The 22,154-nt window shown below is 45.7% G+C and overlaps 1 protein-coding gene across 10 annotated transcripts in view; it reads left to right on the top strand.

The window, feature by feature from the left end:
* Positions 1–21,758, top strand: part of LOC109925438 (arfaptin-2-like) — a 36,789-nt gene extending 15,031 nt beyond the window's left edge. For 4 of the 10 annotated variants that reach the window (XM_048597810.1, XM_048597809.1, XM_048597812.1 and 1 more), the window contains exons 2-10: positions 607–709; positions 9,037–9,144; positions 10,731–10,839; positions 11,286–11,393; positions 14,824–14,942; positions 16,882–17,103; positions 17,396–17,553; positions 19,694–19,868; positions 20,391–21,758. In XM_048597810.1, the coding sequence (XP_048453767.1) occupies positions 9,046–9,144; positions 10,731–10,839; positions 11,286–11,393; positions 14,824–14,942; positions 16,882–17,103; positions 17,396–17,553; positions 19,694–19,868; positions 20,391–20,546 (1,146 nt within the window). In that variant the 5' untranslated portion in view covers positions 607–709; positions 9,037–9,045 and the 3' untranslated portion in view covers positions 20,547–21,758. Of the gene's footprint in view, positions 1–414; positions 527–606; positions 710–1,291; positions 1,411–9,036; positions 9,145–10,730; positions 10,840–11,285; positions 11,394–14,823; positions 14,943–16,881; positions 17,104–17,395; positions 17,554–19,693; positions 19,869–20,390 lie in introns of those variants that run through there. The other 6 variants (XM_048597816.1, XM_048597815.1, XM_048597814.1 and 3 more) reach the window with 3 other exon arrangements.
* The last annotated feature ends 396 nt before the right edge of the window (positions 21,759–22,154 follow it).

Genomic DNA, 22,154 nt, shown 5'->3' with positions numbered 1-22,154 from the left:
CAGCACCGACCCTCCGACAGTGCGGCGCCCCCTCAGCACCGACCCTCTGACAACTGGCCCTCCCTCAACTGCCTGGGCTGTTTTTCAAACCCACTACTCATTAACTGAGTTATAGTAGAAGTTTCACAAGCTTCACCCGCCTTCAGTTTGTGCATGTGGGCTGCACAGTTTTTTGGGCCCACACTGCATGGGGCCTTGATGAAGTGGATACTAGGCAGGTCTGTTGGAGGTGTGGCTCTGACAGATTTACTGATCAAGGAGATTAAATGCTCTGAGTGAGCAGGGGTCTGATTATGTTGCTGGGGCATGTTTCAACCTGTTTCATCAGATCAGGCAACAGTTGCAGTAACCGAGGAGTTCCTTATTAGTTAATGATTGTCAAATTTCACAGGCGACTGTAAACTTTCTGTAGCACTGTTCCTGTTTGGGCAGAGGGCCGATGGTTTGTGCAGTTCCTGCTGCTGCTGGGATTGGATAACAATGGGGACAGTGTAGTGGGAGCTTACTTTGTGCCTCACCCTGTGCTGTACGTATCCTATGAATGTTTGATGGGACCTGTGTAGAGGGAGCTTTACTCTGTATCTAACCCAGTGTTGTCCATTTCAGATTGGAATATGATGCGTATCACACAGACCTTGAGAGGTTGAACCTGGGACCCTGTGATTCCCTGACTCTGCCGAAGATTGACCTGGTGCAGCAGTTGTTTCTGGTGCGTAAGGAGAAATACCCTGTAACTCCGTGTAAATACTGACCCACTCCCTCGGCTCCCTGGAACCCCTGTAAATACTGACACTCTCCCCCTCAGGTACGCCCTGTAAATACTGACACATCCCTCCCCCACACTGGGGACCCCTCTGTAAACAGCGGTGCACTTCCCATGGATCCTGTGTGAATTTTCCATCGTCCAATCGCTTTGCTTTCTATCAGCACTAAGTGACGATTGAATTTTCCCTTTGGCACTGTTACTGACATTGGTAAACTCTGGGAGGGTTCAGTTTCTAATCCAGTGCAGCCTGCCTGAGTGAGTCAGCGGGGGGTGAGGTGGCACTGCCTCAGGCAGGGTTGGGGGAGGGGGGGGGGGGGGGGGGATCGTTGGGGTTGAGTGGCGTAATTGGTTCTCCGTAGGGCTGTAGACGGCAAGTCTTGGCAGTGAACCGGAACTGAATGCAAAGTGTGAAACCTTCTTCATTCACACTGTCAGTTGCTGTGTCTCTCTGTCTCTACAATCATGTTCTCTCCCATTGTCTGTGAACTTATAATGCCCTCTTGTCTCCCTCTCCAAACTCCACAGCAGCTAATCCATTCACGCGGTACTTCAGTGTAACTGAGTGTCTTGCAGCACCTTTTTAGAGGGAAGATAAGAGTCAGCCACATTGCCTTGGGTTGGGAGTCACGTGTTGTTCAGCTCAGGTAAGAAACAGCAGTTTTCCTTCCCTAAAGGATATAGTGCACCAGATGGGGGTTTACAACAGTCGATGACCATGTAAGGTTCATCATGAAACTAGAAAATTAAGTCTAAATTTCCTCAGATGCGAAATGAACTTGTTTCTCAGGAGTATGAATCCAGGTCTCTGGCTTTCTCATCCACTTATAAGAAAGGAGCAGGATTAGGCCATTCGGCCCCTCAAGTCTGCTTTGCCATTCTATAAGGTCATGGCTTTTCTTTCCCAAGCCTCGATTCCTTGTTCGTGCCAGTTCCTCATAGCCCACAACTCACTGATATTTCAAAAATTATTTACTACCTTGTTGAATTATTTCAATGATTTAGCCTCCACAACTGTCTGGGATAGAGAATTCCAGATGTTTGCTACCCTATGAGAGAAGAAATGTCTTCACATCTCACTTTTAAATGAGCATTTCCTTATTCTGTATCTGTATTTCTTGGTTCAAGATTTCCCCCATCAGAGGAAACATCTTCTCAACATCTACTTGTCAAGCTCCCTTAGAATATTGTATCTTTCAACAAGAACACCCTTTGTTCTCCTAAATTCTAACAGTCTGACCTGTTTTTAATGCTGGAAATTTTTGATGCTGGAAATCTGAAACGAAAACAGAAATTGCTGGAACATCTCAGCAGGCCTGACAGCATCTGTGGAGAGAGAAACAGAGTTAATGTTTTGAATCCAATGACCCTTCCTCAGAGCTGATTGCTAACATCAGTTCCAAAGAAGGGTCACTGGACCCGAAACGTTAACTCTGATTTCTCTCCACAAATGGTAACCTGTTCAGCTGTTCTTGATAAGTCAATCCTTTCAACCCAGGAATCAGCCAAGTGAGAATCTCTTTTGAACTGCTTCCAACATCAGGATTTCCTTTCTTAGATATGGGGATCAGCACTGTATACGGTACTCTAGGTGTGGCCTCACTAACGCCCTGTACAGTTGTAACATATGAACAAGGAACAAAAGTAGACCACTTGCCCCTTTTGAGCCTGCTCTAACATTCAATAAGATCATGGCTGATCTGTAACAAGACTTCCCTATTTTTAAACTCCCAATTCCCTTGTAGTAAAGGCCAAAATGTCATTGTCTAAATGATTTGCTGCACTTGCATGCTAACTTTTAGTATTTCATGCAGGAGCACACGGATCCCTTTGGGCTGCACTGTTTTGGAGTCCCCCTTGTTTAAATAATTGTCAGCTTTTTGATTCTTGCCACCTTTGGGATGTGTGTAGTGTTCTGTACTGTGAAGACTGACTCAAAATATTGCTTTGTCTGCCATTTCGCTGTTCCCCATTAGTAAATCCCAAGTTGTATCCTCCAAATGTCCCACACTGACTTTAGTCACTTTCTGTTTATATACAGTAGCAGCTCTTGCTGATGGGACTAGTTCAGTTTAGGAACCTGGTTGGCATGGATGTGTTGGGCTAAAGGGCCTGTATGACTCTATAACTCGATTTTATATTTCATGTCAACTTGCTTTCAAAATCAATTTTCTCCCTTTTTATTAGCTTCTTAGCTGGTTCCTTTAAAAAAAAAAATCCCAACCCTCTGGTCTACCATTTGTTTTTGCCATTTAGTATGCCTCTGTTTTTGATCGGACACTCTCCTTGATCACCTTTGTCAACCACGGGTGGTTCATCCATCTCATCGACTCCTTCTTTTTGATTGAAATAAAGCATTGCTGTGGGTTATGAAACATCTGTTTAAATGGCTGCTACTGCTCGTCACTGACCTTCTCCTTAGCCTGTTTTCCCAGGCTGCTTTAGCCAGCACTTTCTTCATACCTCTGTTGTTGTCCTTATTTAAGTAGAGGATCCTGGTTTGTGATCCAAGTTGGTCTCCCTCAAAATGAATTTGAAATTCTATGATGTTATGATCACTACCCTCTGGAGGATCTCTTATTAATCCTACCTCATTACACATTTGTATATGCAAATGATCTGGAGGAAAATGTGGGTGGTCTGATTAGTAAGTTTGCTGATGACATGAAGATTGGTTGAGTTGCTAATAGTGCTGACAATTGTGAAAGGATACAACAGGATATTGATAGATTGTCAACTTGGGCACAGAAATGGCAGATGGAGTTTAATCCAGACAAATGCGAGGTGATGCATTTTGGAGGATTAAATTTAGGTATGAATTATGTTGTAAATGGCAGAACCCTTAGGAACACTAACATTCGGATTGACCTGGGCGTGCAGGCCCAAGTTCCCTAAAAGTGGCAACACAGGTAGCCAAGGTGATTAAGAAGGCATATGGCATGTTTGCCTTCATCGCCCAGGGCATGGAGTACAAGAGTTGACAAACCATGTTGCAGCTATATAATACCCTTGTTAGGCTGCATGTGGAGTATTGTGTGCAGTTTTGGCCACCACACTACCAGAAGGATGTGGAAGCTTTGGAGAGAGTGCAGAGAAGGCTCACCTGGATGTTGCCTGGTCTCAAGGGCATTGACTATGAGGAAAGGTTAAAAAGACTAGGATTATTTTCACTGGAAAGATGGAGGCTGAGAGGAGACCTGATAGAGGTCTACAAAATTATGAAAGGCTTAGATAGGGTAGATAGTTAGAGGCTTTTCCCAAGGGTTGAAGTTTCAATTATAAGTGGGCACAGGTTCAAGGTGAGAGGGGAAAGTTTAAGGGAGATGTGTGAGGGAAGTTTTTCATGCAGAGAGTAGTAGCAGCCTGGAATGCACTGCCAGAGGAGGTGGTGGAAGCGGGCACGTTGAAGACATTTAAGAGGCACCTAGATAGGTACATGAATAGGGAGGGAATAGAGGGATACAGATCGAAAAATGGCAGGTTTGCTTTTAAATTAATTAGGGCATGATGGTCGACACAGGCTTGGAGGCTGAAGGGCCTGTTCCTGTGCTGTACTTTTTCATTTGTTCATTGCCAAATCAAAGTAGTCTCTTCTGGGTGGATGTTACAATGTACTGCTCAAAGAAATAATCTCTGATGAACTCTACAGATTCATCTTCCCTGTTACACTTACCCAATGGATTTGTCCAGTTAATATACATATTAAAATCAGCCATGACAATTAGAGGAAAAAAACAGAAAACAGGAGAAACATAAGAAAAGGAAACAGAATAAGCTACTTGGCCCTGTGTATAAGAAGAGCTACAGTATTTTTCCTATGTGTCTCCATTATTTCCTGATTTATACTTTGTGAGGCACCTCCTCAGGTCCTATAGATGAATTTCACCAGTGATTTCTTTCCTGTGCTATTCCTGATTTCCATCTGAGCTGACTCCACATTACAATCTATTGCATCTACATCATAACTCATCCCTGTACTGATGCCATCCTTATTAACAATGCTACCTCGCCTCCTTTTCCTTTTTGCCTATTTTTTCAGAACGTTGCATACCTTTGAATATTGTGTTTTCAGTCTTGGTCACCCTACGACCATGCCTCTGTAATGGCAATCAAGTCATATTCATTTTTACTATATGTGCCATTAATTCATCTATCTTGTTAAAAAGCTGTGTGTATTCAGATAAAGAGCCTTAAGCTTTGATTTTTTTTTGCCAATTATTACTCGGGTTCTATTTTCTGCTACATGCAGTTTCTACTCCTTCCTGTCACACTTCAATCATCATTCGCCTCTTCACTTCCCTGCACCTCTGCTCTCTTGTTTCATTTACAGAAGCATTCACAGCCAGAGATGCCGAGTGGATGATCCATCTCGGCCTCCTCTAGAGCTCCCCAGCATCATAGATACCAGTCTTCAGCAAAATTGATTCACTCCAGGCGCTACTGCATCAAGAACGGTTGGTGGCACTGGATACTGCAAAGGTTATGGGCCCTGACAACATTCCGGCAACAGTACGGAAGACTTGTGCTCCAGAACTTGCCGCTCCCCTAGCCAGGCTGTTCCAGACAGTTACAACACTGGTACCTACCATGTATGGTAAAAAGCAGGACAAATCCAAACTGGCCAATTACAGCCCCATCAATCAACAGTGCTATCAAGCAGCACCTGCTCAGCAATAACCCGCTCAGTGACGCCCAGTTTGGGTTCCACCAGGACCACTCAGCTCCTGACCTCATTACAGCCTTCGTTCAAACATAGACAAGGGAGCTGAATTGCAGAGGTGAGGCGAGAGTGACAGCCCTTGATATCAAGGCTGCATTCGACTGCATGTGGCATCAAGGAGCCCTAGCAAAACTGGAATCAATGGGTATCAGGAGCAAATTCTGTAGTGGTTGGAGTCATACCTGACACATAGGAAGATGGTTGTGGTAGTGAGAGGTCAATCATCCCAGCTCCAGGACATCTCCGCAGGAGTTCCTCAGGGTAGTGTCCTAAATCTAACCACCATCAGCTGTTTCATCAATGACCTTCTCTCCATCATAAGGTCAGAAGTGGGGATGTTCGCCAATGTATGCACAATGTTCAGCATTATTTGTGACTCCTCAGATACTGAAGCAGTCTATATTTAAATGCAGCATGACCTGGACAGTGTTCGGACTGGGGCTGACAAATGGCAAGTAACATTTGCATTAGATAAATGTCAGGCAATGACCATCTCAAATAAGAGACAGTCTAACCACCACCCCTTGACATTTCCCCACTATCAACATCCTGGGTGTTACCAGTGACCAGAAACTCACTGGACTCGTCATATAAATACTGTGGCTACAAAAGCAGGTCAGAGGCGAGGGATACTGTGGTGAGTAACTCATCACCTGAAATCCCAAAGCCTGTCCACCATCTACAAGATGCACTGCAGAAATTCACCAAAGATCCTCAGACAGCACCTTCCAAACCCACGACCACTTCCATCTAAAGGACAAGGGCAGCAGATACGTGGGAAAACCACCCCCCTCCAGGTTCCCCTCCAAGCCACTCACCATCCTGACTTGGAAATATATCACTGCTCCTTCAGTGTTGCTGGATCAAATTCCTGGACTTCCCTTCCTAGGGACATTGTGGATTAACCTGCAGCACACAGACTGCAGCGGTTCAAGAAGGCAGCTCACCATCACCTTCTCAAGAGGCAACTAAGGATGGGCAATTAATACTGGGCCAGCCAGCAATGCCCGCAAGTGAATAAAAAACATTGATTTTCTAAAATCTCCTTCATTTTAACATTCTACTAATGAATTATAATCTTATATACAGTCCTTGTTCTATGAATCGCCAGGACATTGGTCCTTGCTTGGTTCAGATGAATCCTGATGGAACAGCTCTCTCTTCCCCCCCCAGTATTGGTGAGCCATAAACCAGAACCATTTATTCTATACCAATCTTTGAGCCACTCATTTACCCCTCCAATCTTATTTGCCCTATGTCACTTTGCTTGTGGTTCAAGTAGTAATTCAGAGATGATTACTTTTGCATTCTGCTTTTTAATTTAGCCCCAAATTGTTCATAAGCTCTCACAAGAAGTTCTGTTTCAATCCTATCTGTGTCGTTAGTACCTATGTGGACCATGTAGACAATACAGCCTTCAGGTAATCAACACAGTACAGCCATGATCTGATTGAATGGGAGAGCAGGCTCAAGGGCCAAATGGCCTACTCCTGTTCCAAAGTTCTATACTTCTGTTCTTCACGAGATCAATGCAGATTTCTAGCAGGGCAGTTTGAAAATTTGAATTTAGTTGCAGAGGAATCTGGAATTAAAAACTTTCAGGTCAGCAACAGTGATGATGATGCTGTCTGATTATTACAGTTATCCTTGAGGGAAGGTGACCAGCTTCTCTTACCCAGTCTGGCCCTCAATGTGACTCTACCACGTTCAGGCAGTGCGTTCCACACCCCAGCACCTTGCAGTATGGAAAAGATGTTCCACATCACTTCATTGGGGAGGCAGTGACATAGTGGGAATGTTACTGGACTAATTATCCAGAATCCCAGGCGATTGTTCTGGGGACATGGGTTCAAATTGGCAGTTGGTGAAATTTGGATTCAATAAAAAGACCCTTGAAATGAAAAACCTTGGTTAATGACGACCGTGTAAACCCTTGTTGATTGTTGTAAAAAATACTATCTGGTTCAGTAATATTTTAGGGAAGGAAACTGCTGTTCTTACCCTGACTGGCCTGCATGTGACTCCAGACCCACAGAATGTGGCTGACTCTTAAGTGTCCTCTGGTCAATTAGGGAAATGCCAGACCAGCCAACAACGCTTGCATCCCATAAATGGATAAAAACATGTTGCTATTAATATTTACTTTAAAACTGAAGTTTCTCATTCTGGAACCATTCTTGCAAACCTCTTCTGTGCTCTCTCTAATGCATTCACATCTTTCCTATGATGTGGTGCCCAGAACTGGAGAACTGGTTGTAATACTCCAGCTGAGAATAACTGAGATAACAAGGTGTAGAGCTGGATGAACACAGCAAGCCAAGCAGCATCAGAGGAGGAGGAAGGCTGACGTTTCGGGCCTAGGCCCTTCTTCAGAAATGGGGGAGGGGAAGGGGGTTCTGAAATAAATAGGGAGAGAGGGGGGAGGCAGATAGAAGATGGATAGAGGAGAAGATAGGCGGAGAGGAGACAGAGAGATCCAGTGAGGTTTTTCCGGAGGGAGGAGGGTAACTTCTTCAGGGTACGCATCCTTAGAAGAGGCTTCTCAGTGGGGTTAAAATTGTTTCAGAGATAGTAGGAACTGCAGATGCTGGAGAATCTGAGATAACAAGGTGTAAGGATGCCTACCCTGAAGAAGTTACCCTCCTCCCTCCGGAAAAACCTCAGTGGATCTCTCTGTCTCCTCTCCACCCATCTTCTCATCTATCCATCTTCTATCCGCCACCCCCCTCTCCCTATTTATTTCAGAACCCCCTTACCCTCCCCCATTTCTAAAGAAGGGCCTAGGTCCGAAACGTCAGCTTTCCTGCTCCTCTGATGCTGCTTGGCCTGCTGAGTTCATCCAGCTCTACACCTTGTTATCTCAGATTCTCCAGCATCAGCAGTTCCTACTATAGCTGAGAATAACTGGTGTTTTATATAAGTTCATCACCTCCTTGCTCTTGTACTCTATGCCCCTATTTATGAAGTCTGGGAAACTATCCACTATTAACTGCTCTCTGAGCTTATCCTGCCACTTTATCACTTATGCAAATATATATCCAGGTCTTTCTGCTCCTACACACCCATGTTCTTCCTGCTAAAGTGCATTATCTCCCACTCCTCCACATTGAAGATCATTTGCTACCTATCTGCCCACTTGTTAATCTCCTTTTTGGTGTTTGACATGCTCGTCAGAGTTTACAATTCTTCTACGTTTCATGTTGTCTGCAATCTTTAATTGTCTCTGGCATACCAAGGGATCTTAATATGGATCAGGAAAAACCAAGATCCCAATACCAACCTCTGGGAAACTCCAGGACAAATTTCCTTCAACCTGAAAAATATCTATTATCATTACTCTGTGTTTCCTGTCACTCAGCCTATTCCTTACCCACGTTGTGTCAGCGAATCTGGCTACTATTTAGTGCATGCTCTGATCCCACAAATGATAATAGATTGCAGATCCAATGGGGAGTGATATTGGCAATGGATCTGGGCAATGCTCCCTGTATCAAAGGATCTTTAACATTTTGTATGCGGAGCCTGGTAAATTTTTTTTAATGTTATCCAACAGATCTGAACAATGACAGACGGGATCATGGGAAAGGCTGCCACAATGGAAATTGCCATAAACAGCAATGGTGACACAGCCGGTTTACCAGAGGATGATGGTTTAGAGCAGGTACTGTTACCTCCTAGCTTGCTCAACAGGACGTGTTGGATCAGTGTCAGCCACTGCATGGTTCAAAAAGTATTTCTCTGTCAGTGGAGCAAAGTATTTTCCACAAAACCATTCCCAGCACCCAGGCTTAACTCAGCCCCTCTGTTGGGGGTATTACCCTCCTATAAATGTATGCGTGAAATGTATAGCAATCTCTTACAGTGAGTTTAATGTAGAACAAGCCGCTAAAGGAGGCTAGAAGTTTTTATCTTGCAATCATCAGAACTGGGACACAAGAAACAAGTCTTGAAAAAGGAGACACCATTGTATACAGTGTGAGGAGAGGCTGCTGTTTGATTGGACCAGTTGGTAACGAGATGCAGCAAAGTCTGGATTATTTAATAAGTGATTTCTATTTGATGGTGGATAGACTTTGCTGAAGCTGGTCAGTCCATGCTGGTTGAGGATGTAAGACCTTTGTTGACCCTGAACAGTGCCCTGTCTATCTCAGGTTATCCTGCAGGAGGCAGTGTCTCAGAATTTAAACAATTAGTAAAGCTGGTTGCTCCATGCTGTTACTGTGTACTACATCCACAGGGGATTTTCTCCACTTACAGGATGTTGCTGTCAAGCCATAAAGTTGTTTTGCTTGCCACATAAATGAGCAATGTGATCTGAGTTTCAGTGCCAGCATGATGCCAGGTGTATACACTGTACATCCCAATGATAACCAACACATCCTGTTGACCACTCGCAGTGGTCGTGTTCAACCAGCCTGCACATGCCAGCCTCTAGAAATTAATCCGCCATTAGATGTGATTCTCTGATTGGACATCATTTATTCAATAATCCAGACTGTGCTAAGAATTACGCTGGAAACTAATCCAAATTCATTGTTGGACCCACACTGTGATGGATTCGCCTGTGCTACAGGTTATGTGTATGAATTCTCACAAGCTATTTACTGTGGACAAAAGGAATTTTCACATACTGTGCAGCTTCTGAAAAGAAGTGTCACGGAGATAGCCATGCTGCATCCCGATGACAGCACCCTAACCAATCAGAATCCACCCACCTGATCTGAGAATAAAGATTGACAGTTAACTGTTCTTGAAATAGCTCCAGGCCAATGATAGCCCAGCCAATCAGCACCCTCCTGCTGTATATTTTTTTTCCAAGTCTGTTGCTTGTGTCCTTGTTTGAATGAGTGCAAGATAAAATGCTTCACCTTCTCATCCCCTTTTAGCAATATTTAAGTTTTGTTCTTTCAAACTGTTAATACTCAGTCTCAGAGTTTATCCTGAATTGTATCTGAGTTTGGCTTAAACTGATGGTGAGCTTTGATCTGAAATGAGAGAAACTTGCCTGTGCATTGACTACACTTTACTCTCAGTGCATCTGTCTTTCATGCTTTCTACAAACCATCTCCTTGCTTTCCACTGATATCAGAATAGACCCCCTGTGAGTATGGAGTCAGTTCTAGGGGTAGCTGGGAGTGTGCACCATGTGGCTGAGCTCTGATTGTGCATGGTGACTTTCTGCTGGTTTTGACTATGACTGTGACCATGTTATGCTGCAATGTAAAGCCTTCCTTTCTCTGTGTCCAGGACCTTCAGCAGGTGATGGTGTCAGGCCCAAATCTGAATGAGACCAGTATTGTTTCTGGGGGTTATGGGGGAACGGCAGAAGCGATAATTGCAACAGGTACAATCAAAGGTAGGTGAAGGGAGCTTGGTGTGACTGGGGATGTGGGAATGGGGTGAGGGACATGATGGAGGAGGATGGGAGGGCGAGAAGGGTGTTGAGGGGAAATGAGGGTGACGGGAGGATGAGTTGGGGAGCTGGAAGGGTGGTTGTGAGGGATGTTGTTTCAAATCTAGGAAAGGGCAAATTGGAAGAGGACGTTTTCCTGAAAACATTGTGGGGGTGGTAGGTATGGGTGAAGTGGAGTTGACTGGTACAGATTGGCTTCTCCCAGCAACACCACCCAGTGTTAAATACGGAGCAGCTCAGTGCGTATGATGCCTCAGGAACCCTGTGATATCGTGGGCTAACCTGGTGCACTGGTGACTGTGTCAGTGTAGTGCAGCATCTCAGTAAGCACAGTGTCCAAAGAATAACATGTAACTGTTTCTAATTTCTGTTCTTTTTGTAAATTGCAGGCAAGCTAGAGGAAGTGCAGCTTCCGTGGAAGGAAAGGGCCATAGGCGGCAGTCAGGAAGGAAAATCTGTTTTCAATCTGGTCCCGAAAGTCAGGATTTATAAACCGCGTAGGCAGTTCTTTATTCAACTAGAGTGTTCAAAGTTACAGTTTGAGACAGCAATGTTTACAAACTCTATTTGGCTTCCGTGTTTGAAAGGACCCTCCATGCAGGCACCTGCTGGTCAAGTGTTCGATGCCAGGTTACTGGCATAGGCTGTGAAGAAGGACTGAAGGCTGTCAGTGTTGTGAGGAGGAGATAAGTGAAATTTCACGGGATTTTGCTGCAGGCTTGGCCAGCCGTGGTTGGAGTTTGCACTGTTACTCAGTCATGCTCACTCCTGCCAGAGGAGCCATGACATCAAGAGAGCAGCTTCGGCCATCACAGATCCTGGTCCTCAGTAAGCTGTCGCTTCTGTTTTCCTGCACACCTCATTCTTGTAGTGACACACCACTAACATGTCCCACACAAAATGCACTTTTGCACACTGCTTGTACTCGACAGTTAACTAGCCTTGCACGGATAGCTGTAATGACAGTGGGTGAGGCCGTTGGAAAGTTCGGGATAATTCCATGTGCTGGAGGTGGGACGCTATGTTGGGGATATGCGGCTGGGCAAAGCTCTTTCTACTGTACACGTTTCTGGGGCAAGTCGAGGAAGCTGAGAGCTGCTACAGAAGCACGGAAATTATCCTAAGCTTGGTTAACATCCCAATTGGGGTATTATCTTCAGTTCTGGGTTCCACACTTTGGGAAGGATTTGAGAGTCTTTGAGAGGAGGCAAAGGAGATTTACTGAACCAGTTCAATGGATGGAGCAGGCACTGCTGTAATGGTTATGTAATTGGACTAGTAAAACCCCAGGTAATAATTTAAGGACTGCGTAGCTCTGAATACCACCAGGCAGATGGTGAAACCCCAGTCTGAATAAGAGGAATCTTCCCTCCTTGGAAGGACATTGGGAGAGGCCATTTTGTTTCAGTGCTCTGTGAAAGACAACATGAATCCCGAAACAACCTTGGACTGAGCTACCGGTCAATGTTTATTTCTTTATTGGCATATTGGTTAAGGAAGGACTAGAGCCTCAAGAGGCTGGTCTGGGATTGTACGACACCACCATGTGTAGAATCCGCAGTGCATTGCGGGCAGTTGCCCAGAATTAAAGTTTTGGGAATTGGATACAGAAGATGGGGGGAGGGATCTGAGAGAGGGACCTTTTGTATGCAGCAAATGCTAACAACCTTAAATTCACTGACTGAGAGCAGTGGGAGTGGAGTTAATGAATTAATCCAAAATTAAATTGGGTGGGCAGTTGATAGAAATAATCCTGCAGGGCTCTGTTCTGAATCACTGTCCCTCCGACGGTGCGGCGCTCCCCCAGCGCTGTCCCTCCGACGGTGCGGCGCTCCCTCAGTATGAGTTCTGGGAGCATTGACCAAGACTGTGCCTGCATATTTGGAGTGAGTCTTGGATTCCTGCCATGACTGGGGATGTTCTGATCCCTGTCCCCTCAGCGTTATTTTAGTGTGTGTGCTGCCTTCTGATGTCTCGGTTCTTTTTACTCCCCTCATTCTTTTCTTCCATTCCTCCATTTTCTCTGTCGCTGTTTCCAGGCACACGTGTGAAAGTCCCGGCACCACGGTCTGTGCTAATCTCACCCAGCAGGTCTGCTGCCAGTAGGATAGCCAGTCAGGGCAACACCTCACCAGGTACAACGCTGTGCACACAGCTGCCTCCCCCCCCCCGCCCTTTACTACCCCACAAAGGAAGAAAAATACCCTGAACCCTTCCCCTCCTCATTCAACTGCCTCCTTATTTCTCCCTTGCCCCTGTAAACAAGACCTTTCATATCTTGCTGTTGCTTTATCCCCTCTGATCCTATCTGCTGTGGTTGATTTTGTTTCTGTGAAGTTTCGGAATGCCCCATGAGATAAAAGTCCATTTTATAAAACTGCCAATAATGTGACTTGGAGACTCTGTATCTAACACCGAGTCTCTCTCTTTCTCTCCAGCACACACTCAGTGTCATGCTTGCAAAGATCTCCTTCTCCCCTCCCATCCCTTCTCACTCTCTCGTTGTCTCATACCTAGGCAGCATCCCTGACTGTCCTGCCTCATGCAGGTCACTAGCTGATTGCAAGCCCCCACCCCTGACCCCTATCTTTCTCTCTCTCTCTCTCTAACCCACAGATCACTGGACAGTGATTAGGCGCGGGAGCCCTGGCTGAATGCCGTACCTGTTCCTGCAATCAGCTGTATGCCCATTTTCACTCTGCAGAAATTGTGCTCTGTGGGTGGTGTTAGGTGGCTCAGCATCTATTGCCCATCCCTAATTGCTCTTGAACTGTGTGTCTTGCTTGGTTATTTCAGAGGTCAGTTAAGGACCAATCACATTGCTATGAGTCTGGAATCACATATTGGCCAGACTGGGTAAAGACAGCAGATTTCCTTTGTAAAGCACACTCCAGATGTGTTTTTAATGACAGTTGATGATACTTTCGGACTCTATTACTAAGACTAACTTTCAATAGAAGATGTTTTTAAACGTTCAATTCATTCAATTAAATTGGTTTTGACCCGGTGATTCTAGAGTGTTAGTCTGTGCCTCTAGGCTCCCTGTGCAGTGACCACACCACATCACCATCTCTCCCTCAGCCCAAGCAAAGTCAGAAATCCGCCGACACCAGGTTATAGTCCAACAGATTTATTTGAAATCATGTGATGAAGGGGCAATGCTGTGAAACCTTGAGATTTCAAATAAACTGTTGGATTATAACCTGGTGTCATCTGACATCTGACCTTGTCCACCTCAGTCCAACACTGGCACTTCCACATCATGGCTACCACTAAGCCCACGCAAGCAGTGTCTGCTGCCCACTCTCCTGTACACCTCTTGTTACTCACCACTCTCCTGCTTTAAGTAAATGGGAAACCTCAGTGTCTGTCAGATTTAGCCAACACCCTCAAAATCGCTGCCCATCTCAACCTAATGTGTCACATAACTCAAACTAACTTCCCAACTGTTAGACATGAGCATCGATCCTGCACACAAAAAGCAACACTCCTCTGTCTGGAAACATGCCTGATCTGTGTCTGCTCATTTTTCACTTCATTTGTTTGTCCCCTTTAGTCTATTTCATCTCTGCTTGTGATCATAAACAAACCTGGGAGTGACTGGAGAATAAAGGTGTGTTTTGTTGTAGTGGTGTCACTCTGTTAGTATTGGAGTGCTCTTTACCTCTCCGAGCAGCTGCTTAAATTCCCTGCATATGAAGGACGTTTGTGTGAGGACGGTGGTGGTTCTGTAAAGGTTAGTGATGCCCTGCCCTTTGCGGGAAAGCTGTGAGTCTTTGTTTCAGTCTGGAATGGCACATCCTATCCTGGGTTCTCCCGGGTCGGAGCTGTGCGATGCTTCCCTGTCCCGGGTCGGAGCTGTGCAGTGCTGTAGGACAATGCTGGCGCTTGCTCTGATCCTGTCTGTGTGTGTGTGTCACCTTCCAGGATGCAGTAACCTTCACCAGTCCCAGAGTAGCCCTGTGACCGGCAATGAGGAGCCTGCCCGGGGGATCGCTGGTGAGAAATTTGACATTGTGAAAAAGTGGGGAATCAACACCTACAAGGTGAGTGGAGAGGAATGATCTGTGGTTATGGGGTAACTTCCCACGCTAACTGTTTTTCCGCCCCCCCACCCCTCAAAGACCTGTACAGCCCCGTGTTACATTGTATCACCCTACACATGCCCAGACCTGTACACACTGTTAGACCATCAGCACCGTCCACACTTCATCCGTGCTAGACTGTACCCCGAATAAAAGCAAGATACTGCAAATTCTGTACAACTGAAACAAAATCTAAAAATGCTGCGGAACCTCAGCAAAGCTGGCAGTGTTTGTGGAGAGAAAAAAAAAGTTAATGTTTCGAATCCAATATGGAATTCAATCTGGATAAGTGTGAAGTGATCTACTTGGGCAGGACAAACACGGCAAAGGAATACATGGTGGATGGCAGGACCCTGGGAAGTACCAGGGTCAGAGGGATCTTGGTGTGTATCTACATTGATCCCTTAAGGTATCAGGACAGGTTGGTAAAGTGATTGAGAAGGCATATGGGATACTGGCCTTTTTCGTCAGGCCATGGAGTTAAAGAGCAGGGAGGTCATGCTGGAACTGTATAAAACTATTGGTTATTCCACAGCTAGAGTACTTTGTGCGGTTCTGGAATCCACATTGTAGGAGGATGTGATAGCACTGGAGAGGGTGCAGAGGGAGATTTACCAGGATGTTGCCCTCCTGTACTGGTATAGCCACATCCCCCCTCCACCGCTCCCTCAGCTTGCACACCCCAGACCCACATCAGCAAGCCCCCCCGCCACATCCAGTGTTAGATTGTGTTAATCTATATCTGTACAATGTTCCCTAATCACCAACCTTTACTCCCCGCTCCCAGATGCACATGGATCCTGTACCTGTTGTGCTGTACCTCAGGATCCTGCTGTTGAAATTGCTTTATCTAGCCATCTTTGAAAGAGCAGGTTCTCACTGATTACCGAGTTAAGGGAGTGTTAGTGTGTGAACACCATCCTGTCTTGGATATATATTGCCATTCCCTTGGTGTTGCTGGGTCAAAATCCTGGAATTCCCTCCCTAAGGGCATTGTGGGTCAACCTACAGCACATGGTCTGCAGCAGTTCAAGATAAGAGGAGGCAATGGTGTAGTGATAAGGTCAAATCCAGACCCCTGTTAATTATTCCAGGGACATGGTTCAAATCCCATCATGACAACGCAGAATGTTACCTGGGTCACTGGATTAACAGTCCAGTGGTAATACCACAAGGCTATCACCTTCTTGTTAATTGTCATAAAAACCCATCTGGGTCACCAGTGTCCTTTAGGTAAGGAAATCTGCTGTCCTTACCTGGTCTGGCCTACATCAGGGAGGCGATGGCCTAGTGGTGTTATTGATGGACAATCAATTCAGATCCCAGGTAATGTTCTGGGGATTCTGGTTTGAATCCCAGCACAACAGATGGTGGAATTTGAATTTAATAATAATCTGGAGTTAAGAGTCTAATGATGACCGTGAACCCATTGTCGATTGTTGGAAAAACTGCCATCCTCACATGACTCGAGACCCACAGCAATGAGATTGACTCTTAATTGCCCTCTGAAACGGCCTGACAAGCCAGTCAGTTCAAAGGGCAGTTAGGGACAGGTACTAATGTGCTGGGCTGAGTAGCAATGACGACGAAATCCCATGAATGAATTTTAAAAAGCTGCTGCCCCCTCCTCCAGTTGGTGTGTCAGACTGCACTGAGGCTGATAATGAGCAGCATCATGTTTGTGTTGGTGAAGTTTGTGGTGGAGATTCCAGAGGTCAGGAATATTTGTGGTTTGTGTGATACAACGTGGCAGCATTGGGCAGGCTGCACTTTCACTCTCTGTATTGTAATAATGTATGTCTGAGCTGTTGAATGATGTGAGATTGCTGGTTTCTGTGACAGAGCTAGAGCTAATGCCAGTCTTCAGTCTAACAGACATTCCCATTGGCTGTGTCTGCAGTGCACAAAGCAGTTGATCTCGGAGAGGTTTGGTCGAGGCTCCCGGACAGTGGACCTGGAACTTGAAGCACAGATTGAACTCCTGCGTGACACAAAGAGGAAGTACGAAAATGTGCTGCGGCTTGCCCGAGCGCTCACAAACCATTTTTACAACTTGGTGCAGACACAGCGGGCCCTGGGAGAGTCTTTCTCCGATCTCAGTCAGAAATCCCCCGAACTCCAGGTACACATTGAACATGGGAAGCAGGCGCTGATTGCAGTACAGTGACGGGGATACACAGTTTGGTTTGTCCAGCTATCAGTGGGAGGTGTCTGTGTCCCTTGTGCTGACCCTGGGGGTGTGTCTGTGTCCCTCGTGCTGACCCTGTGGGTGTGCATTTGTCTCCCTTGTGCTGACCCTGGGATTAATTCTGTCTCTCGCGCTCTCTCTTTGTCTGTCTCGCTCTGTCTGCCTCTCTCTCTCTCTCTCTCTGTCCGCCTCTCTGTCTCTCCGTGTCTGTCGTGTCCCCACACAGGAGGAGTTTGGACATAACGCTGATACTCAGAAGCTGCTGTGTAAGAATGGGGAGACGTTGCTTGGAGCCATCAATTTCTTTGTATCCAGCATCAACACTCTGGTCAACAAGACGATGGAGGACACACTGCTCACTGTCAAACTGTTTGAGAGTGCCAGGTAAGGCCATTACAGAACAGGCTGAGGAAACCAGGAAGGAAATACTTGCCTGACTAAGGGGGAAATGGCTTCAACTAAGAGAGCAAATTGCCTTGAGTTTAAAAGATTTGAGCAATGTCTAATTGAGATGTTTAAGGTGATTATTCTATATCTACTATTGAAAAACTATTTCCTTTTTTTGAGGGAGAGGATTTCAGGTCAATCTGAAACCCAAGCTGGGCAGTTCGGGACTGATGTCAGGCAACACTTCCTCACACAAAGGGAGCTGGCAATCCGGAATTCACTGCCTGAGAAAACTGTTATTGCGGAAGGTCATATAAAAGCAGTATGTTTAGTCAGTACAGTCAGTACGGAGATTGTAGGTAAAGGGTCTGGAACCAGTACATGGAAAGGGTATTGTGATACAGATCAGACATGGTTTAACCAAAGAGCAGGGAAAGGTGGGGGACTGAATGGCTTCCTGATATAGGCACGGACAGGAACACAGACTGAAAGTACGAGTCTAGTCAGTGTGGGCTCAGTGGGAGAGATCTTTTCTTGACCAGCTTCGCTGTGACCACCTGATTGAAGTGTCTAAGATCACATGCAATCAAGACACCCCTCACTCAGCTAAACACTAGTGGAAACAAGTCCAGTCTGTCTAAACTTTTCTCATAAGACAACCCATTCATTCCAGGGATCAGCCCAGTAAACCACCTCTGAACGGTCTGCAATGCATTTACATCGTCCTTACACCAGGAGATTAAAACTGCATGCAGTAAATTAGATGCCCTTCATAACTGCAGAATAACATCCTTACTTTAATGCTGTTTTCTCTCGTAATAAGGCATAGACCCTGTGAGCTGCCTTGTTTGTTTGCTGTACCTGCACTAACTTGTGACTCAGGTGCTAATTCCCCCAAATCCCTCTGCGCCTCAGAATTTCACACTTCCTGTAAAGTGACCAACTTCACATTTTTCCACATCTCAAAACCACAGAATTATAATGATGCTGAAGGAGGCCATTCCGTCCATCGTGTCTGTTCTGGTTCTATCTCCTAGTGCCAATCTCCTGCCTTGTCTCCATATCCCTGCAAACCATTTCTGTCCAAATACCCATCCAATGCTCCTTCTGAATGCCTCCATCATATTTCCAGGCAGTGCATTCCACACCTTAACTGAATGAGAGATTTTTTTTTCATATCACCCTTGCTTCGTTTGGTCATCACTTTGAAACTGCACCCTCTTGTTTTTGTTCTTTTTTACAAGTGGAAACAGCTTCACCCTATCGGCATGTCTCACTCATTCATGATTTTGAAAACCTCAAAATCATCGTACTCCATCTGTTAGATTTTTGCCCAGTCACTTAACTTGTCTGTGTCTGTATTCAGCTTCCTTATGTTGCCTGCACAGCACACTTTCCCACCGATCTCAGTGAAGTCTGTAAACCTGGTTACCATTTCTTTGCTCCCCTCATTCAAGTGTCTGATGTAAATTGTAAACAGCCCTGTGAGATTTCATGTGCCACATCCAACCAATCAGGCAAAGACTCTGTGCCAGCCAAAACTCTACCCAGCCACGCAAAGATACTTTGGGATCCCAGTTTGTATAAGAACTTTTGGTGTGGTGTTAGAACAGGGATTACAGGGTGGATGATCAAACTGACCATGGCACTGTGATACAGGAAGCAGGTTTAGTGGGGAAACAACATGGAATGTAGTGTTACAAAAGCAGAAATTGCTGGAAAAGCTCAGAAGGTCTGGCAGCATCTGTGGAGAGAAATCAGAGTTCACATTTTGGGTCCAGTGACCCTTCCTCAGAACTGGTCCCAAAATGTTAACTCTGCTTTCCCTTCACAGATGCTGCCAGACCTGCTGAGCTTTCCCAGCAACTTCTTCTTGTTTCTGATTTCCAGCATATGCAGTTCTTTGTTTTTGAATATAGTGTTTGTAGGAGGCACAATCGTGAGGGGAGGATTGACACCATTCTCTCTAGCTAACAGTGAGAGATCCAGTTGTTGTGTTTGCTGCTTAATGCTGGGTTTTGGGATGTGCTCAGGGCTGGAGAGGAATTTGCAGCAGAAGGATCTAGTATTCATGTGCATAAAGGAGCAGTATAGAGGAAGCTTTACTCTGTATCTAACCCCATGCTGTCCATTTCAGATTGGAATATGATGCATATCGCACAGACCTTGAGGAGTTGAACCTGGGACCCCGTGATTCCTTGACTCTGCCGAAGATTGACCTGGCACAGCAGCTGTTTCTGGTGCATAAGGAGAAATACGAGAGATTGCGCAGTGATGTCACCATCAAGCTGAAATTCCTGGAGGAGAATAAGGTGCTAATCAGTTGTTAGGGGTGGTGGATGTTTTGTATTGGGGGCCCAAGGAGGGTGGTGGTGGAACCAGATCTAGAATGGGTGCAGCACAGATAGAGGCTGCTTGGTCTAGTATCTGTGCTAGCTCAACAAAAGGATTCAGCTCAAAGCTTTTCTCTTCCTATTCCTGGTAGCTTTACTAATCATCTAATTTCCGCGAGTAACCAGTCTCCCCCACACTCTCAGACAATACATTCCAGACCCTAACCACTCTGTTGTAGGGGAGATGTGACATCTAGGGGTGATGGTCTTTTAGACCAGGAGTGGGGTGTTAGGTCAGTATCTGACCTCGAAGTTCAGGGTGTCCCTGACCCAGAGGGAGTGGGCTGACATGAGGTGGGAGGGGTCTCTTTGACCCAGGGTGGGTGTCGGAGAGGGGCCTGGCGCTGGGGAGCTTTGACTGTGTGGGTGGGGTAAGGGTGGGGTTGGGGGAGGGGCTCTGGCCCAGGGGATTCTGACTCTGTGTGTGGTTTCCCCTGGCAGGTAAAGGTGATGCACAAACAGTTGTTGCTGTTCCACAATGCCATCTCAGCGTATTTCGCTGGGAACCAGCAGCAATTGGAGCAAACCCTCAAACAGTTCAATGTGAAGACAAAGGTATCGAGCTATGAAAAGCCATCGTGGCTGGAGGAACAGTGACAACAAATCGGTTTGGAGCAGGACCTGAGAGAGGCACAGCCAGGCAATGAGGAAGCTGCATTAAACACAAAAAACCCAAAAATTACCATTTGAATCCGTGTGTTTGAAACAAACTCTCAGACATGTTAGAATTTTAGGGGAAATTTCCTGGTTGCTTAAACTCGAATCATTTCCAGATTTCTTAGCTTTGTAATGTTACACTAAAGCAAACACTAAGGTACGATGGGACTGTGTCAGAGCTGTGAGTACACTCCTAGTTTGTAAATATTCAGTCTAGGGACCACAGAGGCTTTACAGATACATGGGGGTCTGGGGGGCGGGGTAGTGATACCTGGGTGTGTGTGGGAGGGTCACCCTCCCAAAACACCCCACCCCCACCCTGGTTCCCCAAAGTATTTGGGCTCTGGTCCTGGGGGTGCTCTGGTTCATGGGAAATAAGTTGTTTAAAGGGGACCTTGATTTATTTAGTTGCTTCATTCAGAAGGTGGTGGGAGGCTGGGGGTGGGGGGATGGTGTGGGGGAGAACGAACCTTCTGGACACATGTTATTGCCAGTTGGTGGATGGATTGATGAGGCCACATTTGGGCTTCTCCACCAAGACCAGCTCGCTAGCCCTGTCTCTGTCTCACCACCAGTGGGCGGGAGCATCTGTGTGGGAGCACCATTGTTACAGATTGTCCCGTGGGAGGGGAATTTCCCAAACCCAGGATATTTATTGAAGATGTGTGGAGGAGAGAGGTTTGGCTGTTAGATGGAATCTGTTCGAAAGTCCATAAGTATTGCCACTTTGAGGGGAATCCCCAAGCATTGGAAATGTTTGCAGAGTGAAAATTCTGTGGTGTATTAAAAAAAAATCTTTAACTCTGCATTTTCTGTACTGTACTGTTTGTGGTGTTTAAATTTATTAGTATCAAAAATACCAAAATAAGATGAACAGCAAAAATCAGGAACGCTGGGGAATTCTGGAGAGTAAAGAGCTGTCAGGATTGGGAGTGAGCAGGAGAGAAGGGGAATAAAATGGGGCAGCAACCCATTGTTCCCTGATACCTCTCCTGCCCCTCACCTTGCAGCCTGCTCGACTTTCAGCCTGCTGTTTCTGCTGTTTCTACACCCTTCTGGTTTATAATCTCAAAGTATAAAACTGATGATTTTATAAAATAAATTTCCTCCCAGCTCCATTTTTGAGGCATTAAAGTGTGCGGTTTTGCTGAATGTGTGACTGTATTTTTATTCCCAGCTGCTCAGTCCAGGTCAAGGCTGGTTGCTGTTATTCTGAAGGCCAGAAATTACACAACACCAGGTTATAGACCAGAAGGTTTACTTGAAATAAACCTGTTGAACTCGTGTCATGTGATTTCTGACCTTGTCCACCTCAGTCCAACACCAGCATCTCCACATCAACTCGGTTATTCTAAAACTGACATGGAGAGCTGAACAAGCAATTAGAATCCAATCCAGCACAGTGAGGAAAGGCTAGAGACTCCCTTAGCCCAGCTGACACACTGAGCTTGTCACAAAGAGGGAGATTCTCTTCTGAGTTAACAATGTTTAAAAACAGCAAGAGGTATATGTCATTATTTAGTCACTTGTTATGATTTTAGTTAGACC

Source organism: Rhincodon typus, chromosome 6, assembly GCF_021869965.1.
Source record: "Rhincodon typus isolate 14 chromosome 6, sRhiTyp1.1, whole genome shotgun sequence".
NCBI classification, from domain to species: domain Eukaryota; kingdom Metazoa; phylum Chordata; class Chondrichthyes; order Orectolobiformes; family Rhincodontidae; genus Rhincodon; species Rhincodon typus.
This window is presented reverse-complemented; position numbering and strand designations above follow the sequence as displayed.